We start from the raw sequence: 19,941 nt of genomic DNA, 5'->3' as shown, positions 1-19,941 counted from the left end.
CCTACGCTCTGGAAGGAATCTTATATGTTCCCTGTTTATAAGAAAGGCGATAAACATGACGTGCGCAATTACAGGGGAATCACGTCTTTATGTGCTGGATCTAAGTTGTTCGAGACTATCATCTACTGTCATTTATTTTCTCAATCAAAGGCTTACAGTTCCACGGATCAACACGGATTCTACCCGGGTAGGTCAGTGACAACAAATCTGCTTCAATTCACTTCCGGATGTATAAACCACCTGGAAGTTTTACATTTGTTTGATTTTGATATGTCTTCGACAATTTTTAGATTCATCAATTTTTTCATCGCTCTAGACATCCTCCACATCATTAGATTAGGTTATATTCATTAAGACTATGAGTCAGATGGATTAATAAATTAATAATAATAATAATAATAATAATTACGGCAATCCTAAACGTCTGGCAACATATGGATACCCCGGCCATGCTTCAACATCGACGGCCGCGCGAAATGTTCACGGCCAGAAAGTTATGTTGTCTATTTGGTGGGACCAACTGGGTGTGGTGTACTAAGAGCTGCTAAAACCCGATGAAACCATTACGGGAGACCACTTTAGACATAATCACATTTAGGTAAAAGGTTAAAGGATAGATAACGAAACAATGGCTGAAGAGTGAAGTTGAAGAGAAACAAAAGAGTTAAGGCGACAATCGGCCTGATTCTACGCGGCGTGTGAGGTGAGATGACAATTGTCACATCACCATCACGCAACTCTCCTCACTCTATTCCTACAGTCGTTTCGGATGCCGTGAGAGGTTCATTTGATGTATGTGAGAGGATGAACAGCAAGTGACAAGGCGTTCTGCTGGTTGCCAAATCTGATCAAAGATGCCACATTCGCACATGTGTTCACGAATTTGCAGACATTTAACTTTTATCACAACCTTTTATTCCTGCTGCAGGCTATTTAAAATAGTGACAAAACATTATTGATTCCATATGATAAACGAAGCTGGTCAGTATGTCAGACATTAGCACATATTTACAAATATTTCAAATTTTTATCGCATATATTTGAGAAAAAACATCTGGCATCCCAGAATTTTATTTGTTTCGCTCAGAGAGGTCAGATATTTGTTTTGCTGCAGTCAGTACCGTATCTATAGATCTGATTTAACCTGGCCTGTTGTTAGTGTATCAGGACATTCTGCCGAATTTGCAGGTATTTGATTTAGATTTGGTGAAACAGTTGATTGCATCCTGTAAAGTTTAGCATTTTTGTTTGTTTTGGTCGTAGTTGCTGCTGCTCTCTGCACTCTCAGTGTTAAATTGTTGCTCTGGCTCCGGCTCGGGCATATACCACGGCTTCTGAAATGGATATGCAGTTCGGTGACGATGACTCGCGGATAGATAGATGAAACACAAGATCCATGTGATAGATACATTTTAGAGAAAATAAATAGATTTCATGAAATGAAAATAATTTCGGTGTGCTTATTCGTCCAATTGAGGAATAACAGACTCACTACCGCTTTAACAACAAAAAAAAACAAACTACTTGCAATTTGTCTCTCGTACTGTGAAAATTGAAGATAAATTGAATTTATTGATACATATAATACCATTACTATCGATTCTATACGACCCAAAAAACACTTATTATTCCTCTTCAATTTTTCATTTGTTTTCATGCACTGTCGACACCTCAAGACATGTCGACGATTGTCACCTAGAAATCTTAGTTCATGTGACAATCGTCACGTATATTTGAGAGCGGGAATAAAGTGAGAGTTCATTCAAGTGAGATTTCTCACGGCATACGCCTGGTGGAATCGCGTGACATAAGTGACAATTGTCATCTCACCTCACACGCCACGCAGAATAAGGCCGAATAACAATAAACGATAACAATGAAAGGAAGGAATTTTCAAAATTCATTGTGATAATCTCTAAATCATGGACATTTCGGACAAACTGATACGACAACGTATAAAATAATTTATAATTAGACAGAAAAAAAAAAATCCCTAGAAATTCTACACTCAAGAAAAAAAACAATCGCCTGGAGGCAAATTATACTTTATTATTCAACATATTACATTTGTTTCCCTCGTACGAGAATTAACTTTTGGATAAACACAGCAAACAAATACTAACTAAGAATATGTATGTATGATGATTGTGAATGATTTACGCAACCAAAACTGTATAATTTAGTGTGGCCCGAAGGCACAGAGACAAACAGACACAAAGCGACGGTCTAATAGCAACGTAAGAACATGAATTTTCTACCGTAGAACAACAGAGCAGATTGTGTATTGAATGAGTTATTTAGTGGCAAGATGCAATTGTGAAATGACATGATGTACTAGAACAAAACTACAAACTACAACGTAAAACAACATGAACTAGAGTATTAAATATAGTAATCGACAACTAAATAATTGCGCTTGTAATTAAATAAAAATTATTGTCTTTTCTTCGTTTATGTTGGGATGCTACTCGCTACGGGTTTCGATTTATTCATCAAATGGAACATGGAAGAAGCTATTTCCCGGAAAGAAGGCCTAGAAAAAAAAAATGGGGAGAGTGGCTGTCGTCACCCTTCTGAGGTTGGAATCTCAGACGGTTGAACGAAAGGCTTCCGAAGTTTGTTACATTTATATTTACGCATTCCTCTGCTGAGTGGGAAATTCTTGGAAATATTTCCACTAATGGTTATCTCACATTGGAGGGGAAAGTCAGATTTTGATTAGGCATTTTTTTGGATTCAAGGGGTGTTCATCAGAATAGGGAAGCAATCATGCACGACACCCGTAGCCGTATATGTCTTTCTGTTTAACTCGAGCGCTGGACGCAACACCTCAAAGGGATGTCGCCCCCTCGGAGAGGTTCGCATAAAACTTCCGGCGCTTGATTTATATCATTCCTATCGATAAGAGCGGACAAAATAAAACTCAACACTAGATCCTAACACTTACACATTAAAAATATACGAAAGACTTTTTTTTCTTCTGCGCTTTCTCACATCCTTCCTTCGTTATAACATTCCGAGTAGTTTTTGCTTCATCTTCTAAATGAAATTATGTCTTTTTTAGAGTTTTGTTCGCGCTTCCTGTTCTGTTACAGAAAAAAGAAAAACGGGATGAAAGCTTCAACCTTGATGCGTGTTTTTTATATCTTTCCGTCGATCCATTTTTAAGTTTTTAACGTATTCCTGGCAGCGGTTGTTTTCAACAACACCAAACACGGCGGCAAAAAAGATATGACGGAAGCTTGCGACAGTTTGAGAATAAATCAATCTTCTCCCTCGGTTCCGTTTGGTGTCCACAAACCGATTTAAAATGGGCCCAACGGATGATTCTCTATGTACATTATGCGTATCCACCATCTCGGATGCTTCTGTATCGTTTTCAATTTAAAAAAAAAGTTCGAATGAACTCGGTTTTTGTGAATTTGTTCCTCTCATTCGCTACCTCGATAGTTATTAACAACAATGTCATCCGATACCGAACAAAAATATCGTTATTTCCACTTCTGTTACAAAACATCACAATAACAGCTATGTCATTATTCATGTTTAATTCATTTATCATTGTTTTCAAAAATATTTGCGTCGGCTTCCTTGCATCCATGTGCTGTATTGTCTGGTTATCTCATTTTAACATTTCTCTTTTTGCGCTTTTTTTCTGCCTGCATTTTTTCCCCATTTCACGCGACATACAAACAATCGAAGGTGCGAAATTTTATTGCATTTAAATTTAATAACTGGCGAGTGCGCACCGGAGAGGAATTCAGACCGGCAAATAATTGGCTAACAGCGGTTGGCTACCTTTTTGCTTCGCTCTTCCAAGTTTAATTAGCGTATAATTTTTACAAATTATGCTTCCGCGGCGCAAGCATAATTAAATGCAGTCCAGTGGGATGATAAAGCAACCGAATTGCATTACGTCCAGTGTGGCTTCCACCGGAAGAGCCGGATTCGATCGGGGTAATTCTCAAATCGGCAAACATTAGCTTATGAAAAGAACATGGTTTGGTATCTCGCAGCGCCATCCAATAAATTCAAACCACCGAAGGGTATTAAAATTCAATCTAGTTTTTCGTCAAAATGGCACGAAAAACAATGAGGCGTCCATGTCACAAATTATGTAAGTGAGAGAATTTGATACGCTGCTTCCAAAAAGTTCAAGTAAATTTAATTTTTCTGCTGCGTTTCCTCTCCGCGCTTCCGTCAGCTGTGTATAGACCTCTTCAGCTATCAAAAGTATGTGTGTATAAAAAGCGTCTTTGTATCCACTACTGCTGTACATAATATTCTTGCTTTGTTCTATTATGCAATTTCGTCCTTTGCCGTCCTTTGATTACACTAAAACTTAAATACTATCCATTAGAAATTTTTCCTCTTCTTCTTCAATCCTAACATCGCCTCCTTCTTGTTCGTAACTTTCTAGAAACTGTATCCCCGCCGCCGTCGCCATCCTGCTGGCTTGGGCGGGGGGCGAATCAACACATTATTACTGTTTAGTTTTGGTCGCGCCAAACTTTGCTTTAGCTGCTATATAAAAATCTGTCTTTTATGTCTGCTTCCGTCATGCTCACACCACTTTCGCTCGCTCGCGCATATGATGTTTGGGAGCGGGCACAAAACAAAAAGCAAAACGAACAGGATAATGATCACATCCATTTTGGTCTCCATTATTTGTTTGCCACCACCACCACCGATGATCGGTGTGGCATTTCACGCACTCGTACAATTACACAGGCACCCACCCACCCACTCACCCATACACTCCGTCATCATCTCCCACCGTCGCCCGGCACTGAATCGAATTCAGTCTAGCAGTAGACTTCCGCCCCGGTTGGCATTCATTCGAAATCGTTCTCGGTCCAGTCGACGCGGGCCCACTCGGGCAGACCGGTTTCGTACTCCCAGCCGGGACCCTGGAATAAGAAAGAAAGGAGGTGCACATTAGTAAAGCTTGTTTTTCAACCCTTCACAATAACGACAAATTTACGCGAATTTTTGCGAACTATTTTCGCCAACCAATCAGAACGAAGCGCGGAATCTCTTGCGAAAGAGCGAAAAAAGATAGAACTTCTCATGTTTTTGCTGCGATAAAATACGAATTCGCGTTGCTTTGACAGTTGTCTCTGTCCACATCAGAAAGTTGAAACAAGACAATCAAGATAGGTGCAACATGATATAAAAAATTTCGATCAGCTTTACATCGATGGAACGATGTAAGCAACATTCATGCTTGCTGCAGGTTGATAAATAATTTCCCGAATACTCTACTGAACTTTCTAAAACTGAACTGTATCGAATTCGGGATATACCTGAACTCACATTTGTGAGTAATATGAATTTATTCCACCAATCTCGTACAACTTGCTTTCGTTGTAAGGACAATAATTTGACAGATTCACATGATTTTTATCTAATGTGAACGAAAACATTTCGCAAGAACCAATTGTGTAGCTGAAAAATTCGCTCATTCTAAAACATAAGCATAAGCGTTTTTTCGATGTCGATGAAGGCAAATTGGACAATGGAGACGGGTGGTGTTTTGTGTGAATACTTGAAGCAAACGCACGGTGGTTTTAAGCAGTGTTGAAAAAAATCATCTTCACTCAGCTCGAATGCTTGGATTTTCGGGCTAGGTTGCATTGGAAACCTATATACTCAAAATGAAAATCAAAATGGCAGATCCAGACAACCAGTGAATATGAGCAAATGAACTTTTGTTCTTCAATATGTTTTGAAGTTTATTTTTCCACCCAGTGTCATATTCATCTTGATTAATGGAGATGTCAGAATTGAATTTTCATTTGAGCCTAATTAATATCAGCTGTTGTTTACTTTTAACCTGGGGCAGCTGTGTGCGGTTGGTTTTTGTTTAGTTCGGATTGTACTGCTGCTTAAGCCCTCCAAATCAACGCAGGCAACAGGAAGATTATGATATGTAATCCATTTGACCATCGAGTCTAGAAGCAATTGTTTATCAATTGCAATACAGCGTTTAGGGATCGTTCGCGGTTTTTTGCTTGTCACTATCCAAATGTTTTATGAGCCCGTGTTTCATTGCAGCTGCCGGATACCGTGTTCGGAATTGCCTTGAGAAATTTCCCGATGTCACAAAACACTTGGCGGTAGCTACAAACACTCGTTGTATCCAGTCTGCATGTGCTGTTGTTACCGTTTCGCCAAATAAAATCCTGCGCTATTTCTGGCAAAGTTCGTTCGTGAATGTCGTTTCGAATGAAAAGAATATCAATTTGTTGCTTTTGATATTCAAAGTTTGAATAGCAGCGAAGTTATAAACTCCACTCAATGCTGCATTCATTCATTACAGTAAACTCGTTTAATTAAATAATTAAGGCAGTGTGGCAGCTTGAAGCTGAAAAAATCATTTATACTGAAATGAATAAAAATAAAAATAAAACCAATAAGCTGGTCCGTTACAAAAAATACAACAGTTGCAGAAAATTTCAATTTCGTTATTATTGATTTAATTCGTTTTTAAATAGTTCTATGATTGCTGTATTTTTTAAATATTTTTTCTTTAAAGCTGAGGATTTTTTGCATAACATATCCAAAAATCTGAAAGACCTTTTGACGTAGGACTACGTCTTTCATTTCTATACCGGGGTGTAAAATCAAAGTTTCGAAAACGAAAGCGTTACGCCGGAGACCGAGATTTTGAGCGTTAATAGCTCCTAAACAACTGAACGAAATGGTATGATAAACACTTCATCCGAAAGATAAAATGCCTACGCGTTATATACTTGTTACTTTTTGATCCAAAAACTTGTTTCAATAGCCGTAAAATAGAAATTGCTATTGAAATAACCAATAGGTATATAAGCGAGCGCCCCTCGGAAATCCACTCAGTTATAATTATAGCGATTGTGGTACCATCGCAGGAATGGATGGATGTTTCCCTAACACAGACTTCAAAACCATGAAACCTGGGGAAATCGGCATTACAAAATGGATACAAGCAGACTTCAAAACCATGGAGCCTGGGGAAATCGGCATTGCAAAATAGTGGCAAGCTGCTGGTGCTTTTGTACTCGTTTGCGCTTTTGCGAATTTGAATGTTTCCCTAACACAGACTTGAAAACCATGGAGCCAAGGGAAATCGGCATTTCAAAATAGATACAAGCAGCGAGTACTTTTGTACTCGTTTGCGTTTTTGCAAATCAGAATATTTCCCTAACACAGACTTCAAAACCATGGTGTCTGGGGAAACTGGCATTGCAAAATAGAAGCAAGCAGCGAGTACATTTGTACTCATTTGCACTTTTGCAAATCGGAATGTTTTCCTAACACAGATTCCGAAACCAATAAGTTGGGAAAATCGGCATTCCAGATCTCGGCAGTACTTTTTATACCCCCATGCATTTTTACACTCCGGAATGGGTTTTGCTAACACCACTATATCGGTTTTGCATGGAATGGCTGTATAATAGGGTGCCAATGAAAATCTCGAATTTCGAAAAGTTATTCCATGGAAAATGTTCATCACCTCGAAAAAACACCCTTTGCAAAATATCAGCTCAATCGAACATGCAATTTTTTTCGAGATGACAGTAGATGTTGACGTCGCACTTTTTAGACATTTGGCATCCATTTTTTTAAAACCCCGATTTTCTGATTCTGATTTTTCGATTTTCCAAAAACTCAAACATTGACCGCTTTGCGCCACTCTTCCTTAGGCCCGATTGAGCGGAAATTTCGCATAGGGTTTTTTTTCGAGATGGTGAACATTTTGTACGGGGTAACTTTTTAAAATTTTAGGGTCGATTGTTTCCCATACACTCATTGGTACCCTACTGTATAATTATATCCATCAAATGAAGTAATTGAAGCTTCAGCGTCAAACAGAGGAGAAAAGAATCCAAAAATCACAAAAGGATCTTGTATTTAAAACAGTTTTTGTTGGCGATAGACAACAACGGCTTCCAATTTCGTGAAATCGTTATTGAATTTTAGAAAGAGATTTACAAAATCCTACCAATAAAGAAAAAATTCAAATTAGAACGAACATTCATGAGAGTTCTACTCACTGTAGTAGCTTTTCGCTATCGTGCAACAATTCAACTATGTAGACTTGAAGGATTCTATTCCAATGTGTTGGAGAAATCTTTCCAAATGTATGTTACAATTCTTATATTATCCTACCAGTCGTAGATACTGTTCTGGAGAGGTTTTAGATGCGATTGATTAAATGTTGCGGAAACTAGATGTGACTCTTACCAGAAATATAAACTTATAGAAATTAACAATAATTAAATTCAATTTAAATTATAATTGAGTGTCTTAGAATTAAAGGGGTGTAAGTGATTTGATCGATTTCTCTATATCGACTCTCCCTTTTGGTCATAACATAGCATCCCAAGTTATATTTGACAATGTGGAAGATAGGTCAAAAGCTTAGTTGAGTTATTAACTAAAGAAAAATTGCATTCTAAGCCCCTCAATTTATAAATTTCTTTTTCGCACTCGCAATCTGTCACACACGGGATCTATCAGTAAATTTTCTTTTTGTTTGGATGGTTTCCGGTCATCTCTCAGTCAGTGGGGGCGGCTGACGTTTTTGGTCTAAATCAGGGTTGTGATAGGCTCGCTGGTCGACGTTGCGTTACCAACAGTTTTGATTCTGGTGCCGATTGATAAATATGACTGTTGGATTAATTTGCCAGAGAATCAAATAGATCTAAACTTATAGATTAGCAAATAAAGAATAAAATATGAAATAAGTTTAAAAAGATATATCGATGTGATTTATTGAACTTGGATTGAATATTCATCTAAACCGTTAAATCATTGGGTGCATACCATTTAATCTGTAGAAGTATAGTCAGCATTGATAACGTACTATAAACATGAACTGTTCATTTGTTTAATTGATGATTATAAAAAAAAACTGGTTATTTCAAGTCTGAATTTTGTTTTCACTAACACCAACGTTATAAGTAAATGTTTAGTACGATGAATGATTTGATGTCGAATTTGATGAGTGAAAGTGCTGCGAATCAATATTATTTTTATTTCACCTCTAATCTGATTGTTTCATTATCATCTTGAAGATTCAAATGCACACATTTAAGTAATTACAAAAACGGAATTGCTTCTCTACGTTCATCGCAGTGCTGAGTGAAAAGCTAAGTGATAAGAAAATACCATGAAAGGCATATTTGGACTATACAAAGACTTCGATGTAGATTTGGGCAAACTTCTGAACATTCATAACGAACTTTAACGTTTTTATCAACTTAATAAACCCTCTTAAATTGCTCTATGATTCTTTTTTTTTTGACACCAAACTATTCACTCATTTTCCGAAATTCGATCGGATTTGAAACTCGCTCGAATTTCAAGTTTTGGTCGAAAAACAAACATCAAAATAGTTCATCTGTATTTGTGGAGCAATTTACTCTCTATCAAATTAACCCAAAGGTAGTTCTAAACTGTTGTGATTTGAGTGAAAAAAAAAAAAACTTGTTATTTGAATACATTGAATTGAATTAATCATTTTTCATTAAACTTTCTAGCATTTCCGCTGAATTTTACCAATAACATGAAAACATTAGCAGATAAAATTGTTGTTCAAGATTTTGTCACTCTGTTAGATGGAACACTTACTGCGAAGTCGAAATTCTGATTTTTTGATTTGGAGAAATGCTGTAACTACGTGGAAAATCAACGTAAGAAGATGGCATATACCTCATTTTGAAGTAACAACTTTGGAATATTTTTCGAACAAATTTTCATATGGGTGTGTGTAGATGAAGTAGACAAACATTTCGGGAAGAAATAAAAAATCAATTTTTTCCTGTTTTTTTTTTCAAATTTTTTGTAGACTAATATAATTTGTTGCTAACCACCTCAATAGCAAATCTAATTAACCTTGGCAACCCGACGATAAAAGTGTTTACCAAGAAAGATAAAGAGCGAATTAAAGCTTCCCACCATGAAAAATTTGGAATTGGGGAAATTGCTCGTAAAATTGATCGAGAGGTCGAAAAAATACACGTAAACCAAGCTTTGCGATTGAGGTAAACAGGTAATAACTGCTAAACTGCTCAAATCCGAAATCATTGATTCAATTCAAGCAGTATTCAAAGTTATACATTTTTCGGGAAATATTTTTTTTAAGTTTCCGACGAAAGTGTTAACATCAAGTGGACAAAAATGGTGAAACTCCTAAAATTATACCTTCTCAAACAAAAAAAAAAAAAAAAAAAAAAAACCATTGAGGTTGTTAGACTCACATAAATTACAATTTCTTTGAGTGTGATAAATTCTACAAGAAATATTTCTAGTGCATTATTTTTTCAGTTTATCTTCAGTGACCAAAAACTCAGTATTGCTGAGAGTACTAAATAATCATGTTACTACACTTGTGATAAATACATATTTCTATGTTAAAGTGACCAGACGTCCCGCGTTTCGCAGGACAGTCCCGCGTTTCGCAGGACAGTCCCGCGTTTTAGCAAAATGTCCCGCGTTAGATTACGTCCCGCGAAAAGTCCCGCGTTTGTCAAAAAAATCGAAAATGTCCCGCGATTTCATTATATTTCAACATTACATAGGATACGTTACAAAGTTTGTGCCTGTAGCATCTCTATACGTTACAAAATGTAGCGATCAGGTGTAACTAACACTCCTGCAATGTCTTTCCTTCCTTACCTTGCTACTGATATATATTAGTTTTATGCTACACTATTTTCAAACAGTTTTATCCGTTTTTTTACGTCTTTCACTTTCAACATGGTGCGTGAATTGAGAAGAGAAAATAAATGGTTCAGTTTAATCGTAGAATCGCAACGTTTTTACTTAAAACTCAACTAGATTTTGGCGAACTTCGGAGTGACAAATTACGTGAGTTTTAGAAAGAAATAGTAGAGAAAAAAATTGTTATTTTTGCAAGGTAATATTTTTAAAACTTCATGTTAAAATCATTTCAATCAGATAATCATTCTACAGATTCCCATCAACCATGTCGAAAAAGCGTCAGTGTTCGTTTACTGACGAGCTGAGACATGAATTCCCTTTCCTCAAAAAGTCAAGAGTTACTGGAAATGTATTCTGTGAAACCTGTACCAGTGAGTTTTTCATCGGATCTGGAGGCAGAACCGATATTACGAGGCATATATCGACAGAGAAGCATAAGCAAGCGCTGGAAGCGGGCGCAACTTCGTCAAAAGTTAGTGATTTTTACCGTAGAGCTGATTTTGGTGTGAAAGAACAGCAGCTTGCTCACGCCGAGGTTGTCTTTACATATCACACTGTAATGCACAGTCAATCTTTTCGATCGATGGACTGCACATCAAAGCTAGTTCGCTCTCTCTTTGAGCCAAAGTTCTTTTGCGGTCGCACAAAAACGGAAGCGATTGCAACGAATGTTCTGGCTCCGTATTCTGTTGAGCAAATAATAAACAGCATGGAGTACATAAATTGCCTCACATTTTTTTCCGATGCTTCGACTCATAAAGACATAAAACTGTTTCCTTCCGTCATTCGATTTTTCGATTACAAGCGTGGAATACAAGTCAAGTTATTGGATTTTGTGTCACTTCCTGGCGAGACAGCTGATATCATAGCGACATCAATATTTGAAATTTTGTGCAAATATAATATGCAGATATGGTTAATTATAATAGCGATTTGTGCAGATAATGCCAACACGAACTTTGGCGGCCTTCTTAGGAAAGGTGCAAACAAAGTTTACGCCAAGCTGAAGGATCGGCTTAAAAAACCGATAATAGGTGTAGGATGCGCTGCTCATATCGTGAGCAACACTATTCAGGCGGCAGCAGATCAACTTCCCGTAGATGTAGAGGGCATCATGATCAAGATTTATAGTCATTTTTATATATATATACCGTTAGAGTTGAGAAACTGAAAGATTTTTGTGTGGATGCAGAAGTAGAATATATGAAAATTCTGGGCTATAGTAAGACGAGGTGGTTAGCTCTGATGCCAGCAATCGAACGAGTGTTAAAAATGTTTGCTCCAGAGTTCTTCGCGACTTTTTTGAAGATGAATGTTCTATAATGTGGTTGTATTTTATGTATAGTCAGGCTGCAGTATTTCATAGTACTGTGAAGAATATCGAGAGTGACAATGTTACAATCATAGAAGTTGTATCTGAAATTAACGATCTCATGTTTAAGCTCCGTGAAAGATTAAGTCATCAGTTTCTGCCACCAAATGTACGAAATCAACTGAAAGTTCTTGAGGAAAATGGTTGCTCAAAATCAAAATCATTCAAGTCCAATGTAATTAACTTTTATCAGAAATGTATTGACTATTTTGAAGTACGAGTTTCACAATTTGATCATGTTGATTGTCTGAAATGGGTGAACCTCAAAAATGCTATCAATTGGCAGTCTGTTCAAGAGAGCTTTGAATATATCCGTGTTTTAAATAAGCCAGAAGATCTGGTAGTTGCTGATAAAGAAGAGACAGAGTTGTTTGATGAAGTATCGTACACGAAGAAATACGCGACAGATGAGAAAATTTCAAATTGGAATGACAATAATATTAAAATCGATGAAAGATGGGTAGAAATTTTCAAACACTTCGAAAATAATCATATTCCATTCGGTAATCTGGAGAAAATTGTAGAATTCGCATTGTGCTTGCCAGGTACAAATGCTGTGACTGAACGAGTTTTTTCGAGCGTAAACAAGATTTGGACCACCGAAAAATCACAACTAACTGTCGATACGTTGAAAGCAATATTACAAGTCAGGTTTAATTTCCAGGACACGTGCGAAGAATTTAGTAAAAACGTCTCTAACAATATTTCACTTCTACGTAAAGTACACGGAGCAGAAAAATATGTTTGATCTGAAAGCTCCAAAGGAATATGTTGTAATGTAATTATATCTCAAGTTAAGAATTTAACGAATAAATGACAAATGACACCAGTGTTTTCAACTATTTTTCGATTTTTGTGTACTTCTTTAGCTTTTGTTCACAGAACGTTTTTTTTGGCTGGTGTCCCGCGTTAGGTCTTTGACCATCTGGTCACTTTATTCTATGTAAAACGTTTGAATCGTCCCAATGTTATATTTCGGTAAACATGTCCGGCAAGAACAAGAAGGAATTTGTAAAAAAAGACAAATTCATTCGTCCGGGAAACAGACGATAAATAAAATATGCTTAAACCACTTATATAATGCTCCACCGGCTTTAATTTCTTCCGTGGGTGGCATTTCCATCTTCACGTTTCTTCCCAATTGTATCATTTCGTTAAGTAGGATATGTAAACACAGATGCACTGTCAAGTTCAATTGCACATGTGTGGTCTAACAACTGTCCAGCGATAATTTTCACATTTTAGTCAAAGTCCGCGTTTCCGCGTGCCGACTTTCCCCTCACAGGAGAGGAGAGTCACACGTGTGAAAGGAAACGACGAATCGTCGTTCTTGTGTGGTGGCAATTTTAAATTTTAATTATAATGTCACGATAATCTGCGCACATTTGAGCACGTACAGCTCCCGGCTCTGGAGCTGCACTCGGGGAACTCGGGAGGATTCGTGACGGAAAGTGCTAATGTGCTTGCGACTGGAGGATTTTTTTTTCATCTTCATCATTTTCTCCATCCCGAATGATTCTGCCGCAAATGACATCATCACAAGTCTCATTCCTCCCCCGTCATGGCGATGCATAATGGTTTTAGATTAAAATGACTCAAAATGATACGTATGTCGTTATTTGCATGTTTCCGGGGTTCCGGAAGATATCGATCAACCAGTTTCCCCGGGATGGAAACGACTAAGATAAACCACAACTACTCACCTTATACTTCCAGGCGTGCAAATACATGACCAGATCCTGCGGCTTGGGATCCCGATAGCGCACTTTGCACTCATAGCAGTGCTTGTCCGTGGTCATCTTATCTGGATCGAACGGTAGATCGGGCGATTCGTGTCCGGTTTGGGTAGCGACGGTGACCTGTGTGGATGGGAAAATTTTAATACTTTGAACAGTCGTCGCATCGCCTCATAGCATCAACAAATGGGAATTAAAATTAATCACAAAGCTAAACATCCAACTCGGGTTGATAACCAGCCAGCCGATGGTTGTCAGAGGCTAAGCCTGGGTGTGAGAAGTTGGGGCAGCAAAAACGATTTAAACTATATCACAATTTTTGCATAGTTTAACTTTTTTTTATTTCTCTGCATCCCCACTGTTTGGTCTGAAGTTATGGTCTATGCCATAACTTCTACCACTCAGCGACTGGTGGAAAGTTTTCTGACACGTGATGAACAGTATGCAAACTACCACTCCTTTCCAGTGGCAGTGGTAGCGCTGTTGCCCCAAGGATTACGGGAGGGAGTGGAATAAAGCTGCTGGTTTGGAAAAACTGCTGCGCCGTCGTCATCATCGTAAATGGTGGTAAATGTGTAGATTGCGATAATATGTCACAATTCGCTGCGGCTCAGGCAGGCGTGGGAATTTGCTCATTTCTGGATTATAAATTTTCTAGTCGTTTCCCCCACCACTCGTAAATTCTACTACTAGTTGGATGCCTAGCCTCGTCAGACCAACGGGGGAGTGTGTGTGTGTGTGCTGGTTTTGAATGTTGATGATAGCGACAAATTCTACTATCGTTTGATGTATGATATAGCGCTCTGTGATGGGTCGAGTGAGTAATGGGCAGTGATAAGTAAGGTATGAATTTCCTTTTTGCACTACTGATGCCGTTTCGAATACTATCCAATGGTATTACGGTAATGAATTGAAACGATGATGCTTGCAGTTTTATCAAATTAATGCGAAAATTTTGAAATGGCATCATTATTGTGATCCATAACCGAAAATCAGGAGAGAACACTTGCGCTAGAACGGTGGTTTTGGCTATAAACATCTTTTTAGAGTTGGCATTACGAGCAGACCTTTTTCATAAGACCAAATCAAAAATTATGGTAGAATTTTTAGGGAATTAGCATTTTTGGCATTCATCATTGTAGCATTCAAGCATTGAACAGAATGGTTGTGATTGAGTGTGAAGTGATAAAATACGTCATTAAAAACACTGGCTTGATCTTACTGTATTATCAAAGTATTACGTCTCTAAGTGTCATCTGAAGATTAATAATTTATAATAATTAGATGAATCCACCGACGACTTTATATCTGAAGAACTTTTTCGGAAAAATAATGAGCTTTTTAGGGGAAGTAAGTTCAGTAAGTTCTTATAGATTGAACCCAGCAAATGCGGATGGATATTGATTAGGTTTAGTCGAGTCAAAAGTGAGTCACGTGAGAAAAATTTCGAACATATTTTGCGTCTCTCCATCTGTCTTTCGTGCAACTTATGTTGTCACCATCGGCCGATCTTCAGAATCTTGGAAACAGTTTAGAAACAGTATGTCGTCTAATTGCTCAATCGCTCTGCGAAAATTGTGTTCGTGAAATAATATAGAATGCACACTGCTGCTAGGCATTACGAATGAGGTGCCGACACTGTATAAAAATTTCACAAACATTATTTTTATTATACGAAATTGGTTATTTGCGTGCACCCGTGGCCGAGTGGTTAGCGTCATAACTAACATGCCGGGTGTTCGGGTTCGATTCCCGTTCTGGTCGGGGGAATTTTTCGTCAAAGAAATTTCCTCCGACTTGCACTGTGATCACGCGTATTCTAGAGCTTTGCCACTCAGAATGTATTCAAGGCGTGTTGTTTGGCATAGAAATCTCAACTAAGTACTAATAAAAATGACGCAAGTAATACTACGTTGAGACGGCGAAGTTCCTCTAGGAACGTTAGTGCCATTGAAGAAGAAGAAGATGAAATTGGTTATATCTCGAGAACGGTTAGTCCTAGGATAAAACGTTGTATACAGTTTTTCATGTAGAATATCTTGCAAATTCCTTTTCCTTACGATTTCTAAAAGTATTGAAATTTCATAAAATTTTTAAAATTTATATCTCTATTTTAGAGAGTCCGACACCGCATCACCGTATGTCAAAATTTGTTGAATTGGAAGGGTTTCAATAGATATATATATTTTTAAAAATCAGTTTTTGAGTAATAATTTTTAACAGTATATTTAATGTATCAATCTTACTAAATAGTTCAATAATTTAATAATATAATTTTTTCAATATTTTTTTTAATAACAAGTTTGCCATACGTCGAATTTTAATCAGGCATCTTGATTTTGAGCTGCAGTTTTTTGAAAAAAAGTTTAATTTTTCTACATACGCCCTTATAAAAAATCAGTCGTAATTAAAATTGATCGAATGATAATGAAAACTGTGATTTTGGATGACTGCCACCATATGTACAAAATTTAAAAAAAAAAACGGAGAGGGTCAGGTCAACGGTCGGCAGATTCGACGCGGAGTTACGCTGATCTTCTTCAGTTCCTAACTTGCAACGAAAAAAATAGTCTGCAATCAAACAGTATTTGACTAATAAATATTCTGCTTCCTAGGAAAAAACTTAAGATTGTTGCTTGAACATTTGGTCACTTCAATACTGAAAATAAGCCACAAAACAATTTCCACTCATTGAAAATCGAAACGTTTTACGATTCCATGAGCATTTTCTCCCTGTTTGTGTTTTCTTTTCTTGCCGAATTGAACTCGAACAAATTATAAAGACGATACAAATGATACAAAAAAATCTATAGCACACCTATAGTAAATGTTCAAATGTCTTCCAAAATGTCTTTTTTCATTGTAACATGGATTTATTGATGGAAGATGGATCTATTTTGAGAATCCCGAACGCAAAATATCGTGTGAAGATCCAGACACACCATTCACATGAACTGCAAGACCGAATCGTCCAACAGAAAGATGAAGTCTTGCATATGGAGGAACCAGAAAAATTACAATTAAACGATACCAGCCACAATAAATAGATTAGGAATATGTTTATTATCAAATGTATTATCAAAAACTTATTTTTTCACATTATTTTACATTTCGATAATATAATTAAACAGTTTGTAAGCCTTGACGGAATGGCGATATAATCTGTTTTTTTTTTTTAACTTTTTTCACTTTTTTCACACATAAAAATTGGTTTTCAAGGACTACGCGCAAACAAAAATTGTTTCCAAAGTATCATTGCATGTCGTACTGCAACGATTTTTTCCTTAAAAGCGAACGATTTAGGTGAGTGCAATCCGCACGGATACTACGCAGCAACTGAAAGTTGTCCTGTTTTTCATCTTCTTTGTAGTATTCTATACATATTTAATTATTCAATTTCAAAATTCACTTCCCTTTAGTCTACCAAAAAATGGCCGATTAGAAGATCAAAACAAACTTCTTCGAAGCCGTTGACTGGAGCAGGTAGCGATGTCCGGTAATTACTCAATTATTAGATTGTAGAAAAACCATTATTAATCGGATGATTTTTACGCAATGAATTTCAATGAATTGTTTTGTATAAAATTTCCCATGTAGAGAAGTCCCGGCTCATTTATACAAGTTATTCTTGGTCTGCGTATCCTTTGTCAAAAGATTTATGCACTGTCATTCACCATCTTGTCTCGTCGCTGTGCGCGTACGCGATACGTTTGTGCTCTTCTATATTATCAGAGTCGCAGCACAAAAATCACCGAAGTTCGAAAGCGATGTTGGAACGCAAACTTGACGCAAACACCTTCCCCGATGGTTTGATGACAATTCACGGTTTTATGGAGAATGGACCTGTGATTAACTTTTTCTGTTAAAAATAAATGGAACTACTTTCTGTCAAATATATACCGGGAAGTTGTAATTTTGAATCCTTCTGAACATCTTTCATATTTTGAGCGCGATCTGTCATTTAGTTTGTTTACAGCGTCATTAAGAACAAGTTAACATTTTTTTTGCTCGGTGTTTTTCGATATGGATAATTCTGTTGGTATATATATATAGATATTATGTGATTTTCTTGTGCCAAAACAAATGTTGCAGAATTGGAAATGTTGCAGAATTTGGTGACTGAATTATGTCCAAAACGCAGATGTATGAATGATATCAGACATTCTAAGACCCTTGAGAAGAGATGAACGATTTGCCACGTCAAGGGCGACCATCCACCCCTTGAACTCATGAAAACATCGACAAAATAAATGGAATGGTGCTTGGAAATCGTAATTTAATTTTGAGAGAGCTAGCCCGTGAAATAAATATCTTGCACGAGACCGTTCGTCATATTTTGGTTGATGTTCTGGGCATTAGAAAAATCGTAGCACGACTAGTGCCTAACGCAAATTTTTGAGCAAAAAATTATTGAAAAAAAATTTTGACAATTAAAAATCTTTTTCTCGAAAACGTGTTTTTTTCACATTCTGATAAAATATATACGAATAGCCCATACAATAGGTTACATTATAATTATAACTGTACCAATTTCAAAACCGGAGGTAGCAAATTTTTAAAAAGATTCACATCTTACGCTGCTGGACAATAACCAAACAAACAATTTCCAACAAGTCTTCCACACATTGGAAAATATGCACATTTACAGGAAAAAAGTTTTTCGAGCAACATCTTTTTCATGTTTTTCTTTAAAAATTACTATTAATGTTGATTTCAAAGCATTTTTATGTAAAAAATATCACGATTTACATGCTCTGCTAGTTTCTTTCTATTTAGAAACATGTCAAACGCAAACGTCAAACGCTAGAATTTATACACAAAAATGTAACTAGTAAAACATAATTTTCTCAGGGGTCTCCAAACAAAAATGCCCTATATTCCAGAAACTATAAAAGATAGAAAGTTGACGTCTTCGACGAAAGTTTATATTTTAATGAGATCTAAAACTTTGTCCAGTAAACTATTAGTTGATTTTTTTTCAAAGAAAATATGAGAAAGTTGTTGTTAGAAAAACTTTTCCCCTGTAAAAGTACTCATCCTCCGATGTATGGACGGCTTGTTGGAAATTGTAAGGGCTATTCATATAATTTTTAAAAAATTTTAAAAATACATTTTTGAGAGCAATGAACCCATTTTATTGGTGAAACTATAGAAAATATATTTATAGACGAATTTCATGCCAAATCGACTGGTCGTTGGCAGCACCATCCCAGGTAGCAGCGAAAAAAATAATTAGACTACTTTTTGAAAAAGACCAAAAAAAGGCCCAAATTTTGTTGATTTTTTTACAAATAATTATAAATTAAAAACTATTATACCTAAAAACTCTGGTCAAAAGATGAAGTATAGGAAATTGAAAAAAAAAATTCAAACAAATTTTGGTATTTTTTTTATGAAAATTGAAACAGTTTCCTATATTTCATCCTTTGACCAGAGTTTTTAGGTATGTAGCATCATCATCGTCGCATCACCGGTACGACAAACAATCATCGACCGTGCGAACGAGTCATCATCATCTCACGCACTCGATCGGGGCCAACAATTAAACAAATAATCCTTTGTTGTGCCTTTTGCACCCAATTTCTAAACGGGATTGTTTTCCCTGACTTGACCGGTCAAATAACATTGACCGTACTCTGTATATATAGCGCGTAGATGGGCTTTGAATAAATAGTTTTTTGTATACACTCGAAGTGAACACAGTCTTTTTATGGCCCTTGTGCCAAAGTGGTGACCCCGACGTTCGTAGTTAAAGCAAGAATTCTGCTATCGCGCTCGAATTAGTTATTAGTCGATAAAATGATTCCGTCGCAGCATCATGACTGAGCCCGAGCCAGAACCCCCTGTGAAGTTAGAATCAATCAGTTCACCTCGTCTCCAACCGCCGAGTAAAACTGATTCGAATATCGAGTCGTACTTCCTCTCGTTGGAATTCTGGTTCGCTGCTTCTGGTTTCGGCGCTAATATTGTTATGGCGCAAGTCCCTCCGAACAAATTAACGGAGCTGCGTTCGATAATCGACAATGTGCCGGCCACCGAGAAGTACCCGTACATTAAGAAGAAGCTCACGGAACATTTTGCCGACACCCAGCAGCGACGTTTGCAGCGAGTTCTGTCGGACAT

At 37.0% G+C, this 19,941-nt stretch overlaps 1 protein-coding gene across 4 annotated transcripts in view; it reads right to left on the bottom strand.

Moving 5' to 3' along the window:
* Positions 1–3,536: 3,536 nt before the first annotated feature.
* Positions 3,537–19,941, bottom strand: part of LOC129780217 (pseudouridylate synthase RPUSD2-like) — a 619,255-nt gene continuing 602,850 nt past the window's right edge. For all 4 annotated transcript variants that reach the window (XM_055788249.1, XM_055788248.1, XM_055788247.1 and 1 more), the window contains 2 exons: positions 13,786–13,941; positions 3,537–4,910 (listed from right to left, as the gene is read on the bottom strand). In XM_055788249.1, the coding sequence (XP_055644224.1) occupies positions 4,836–4,910; positions 13,786–13,941 (231 nt within the window). In that variant the 3' untranslated portion in view covers positions 3,537–4,835. The remainder of the gene's footprint in view (positions 4,911–13,785; positions 13,942–19,941) is intronic.

Source organism: Toxorhynchites rutilus, chromosome 3 (genome assembly GCF_029784135.1).
Source record: "Toxorhynchites rutilus septentrionalis strain SRP chromosome 3, ASM2978413v1, whole genome shotgun sequence".
Classification (NCBI taxonomy): Eukaryota; Metazoa; Arthropoda; class Insecta; order Diptera; family Culicidae; genus Toxorhynchites; species Toxorhynchites rutilus.
The sequence above is the reverse complement of the archived record's forward strand: the minus strand, read 5'-3'. Positions and strand labels throughout refer to the sequence as shown.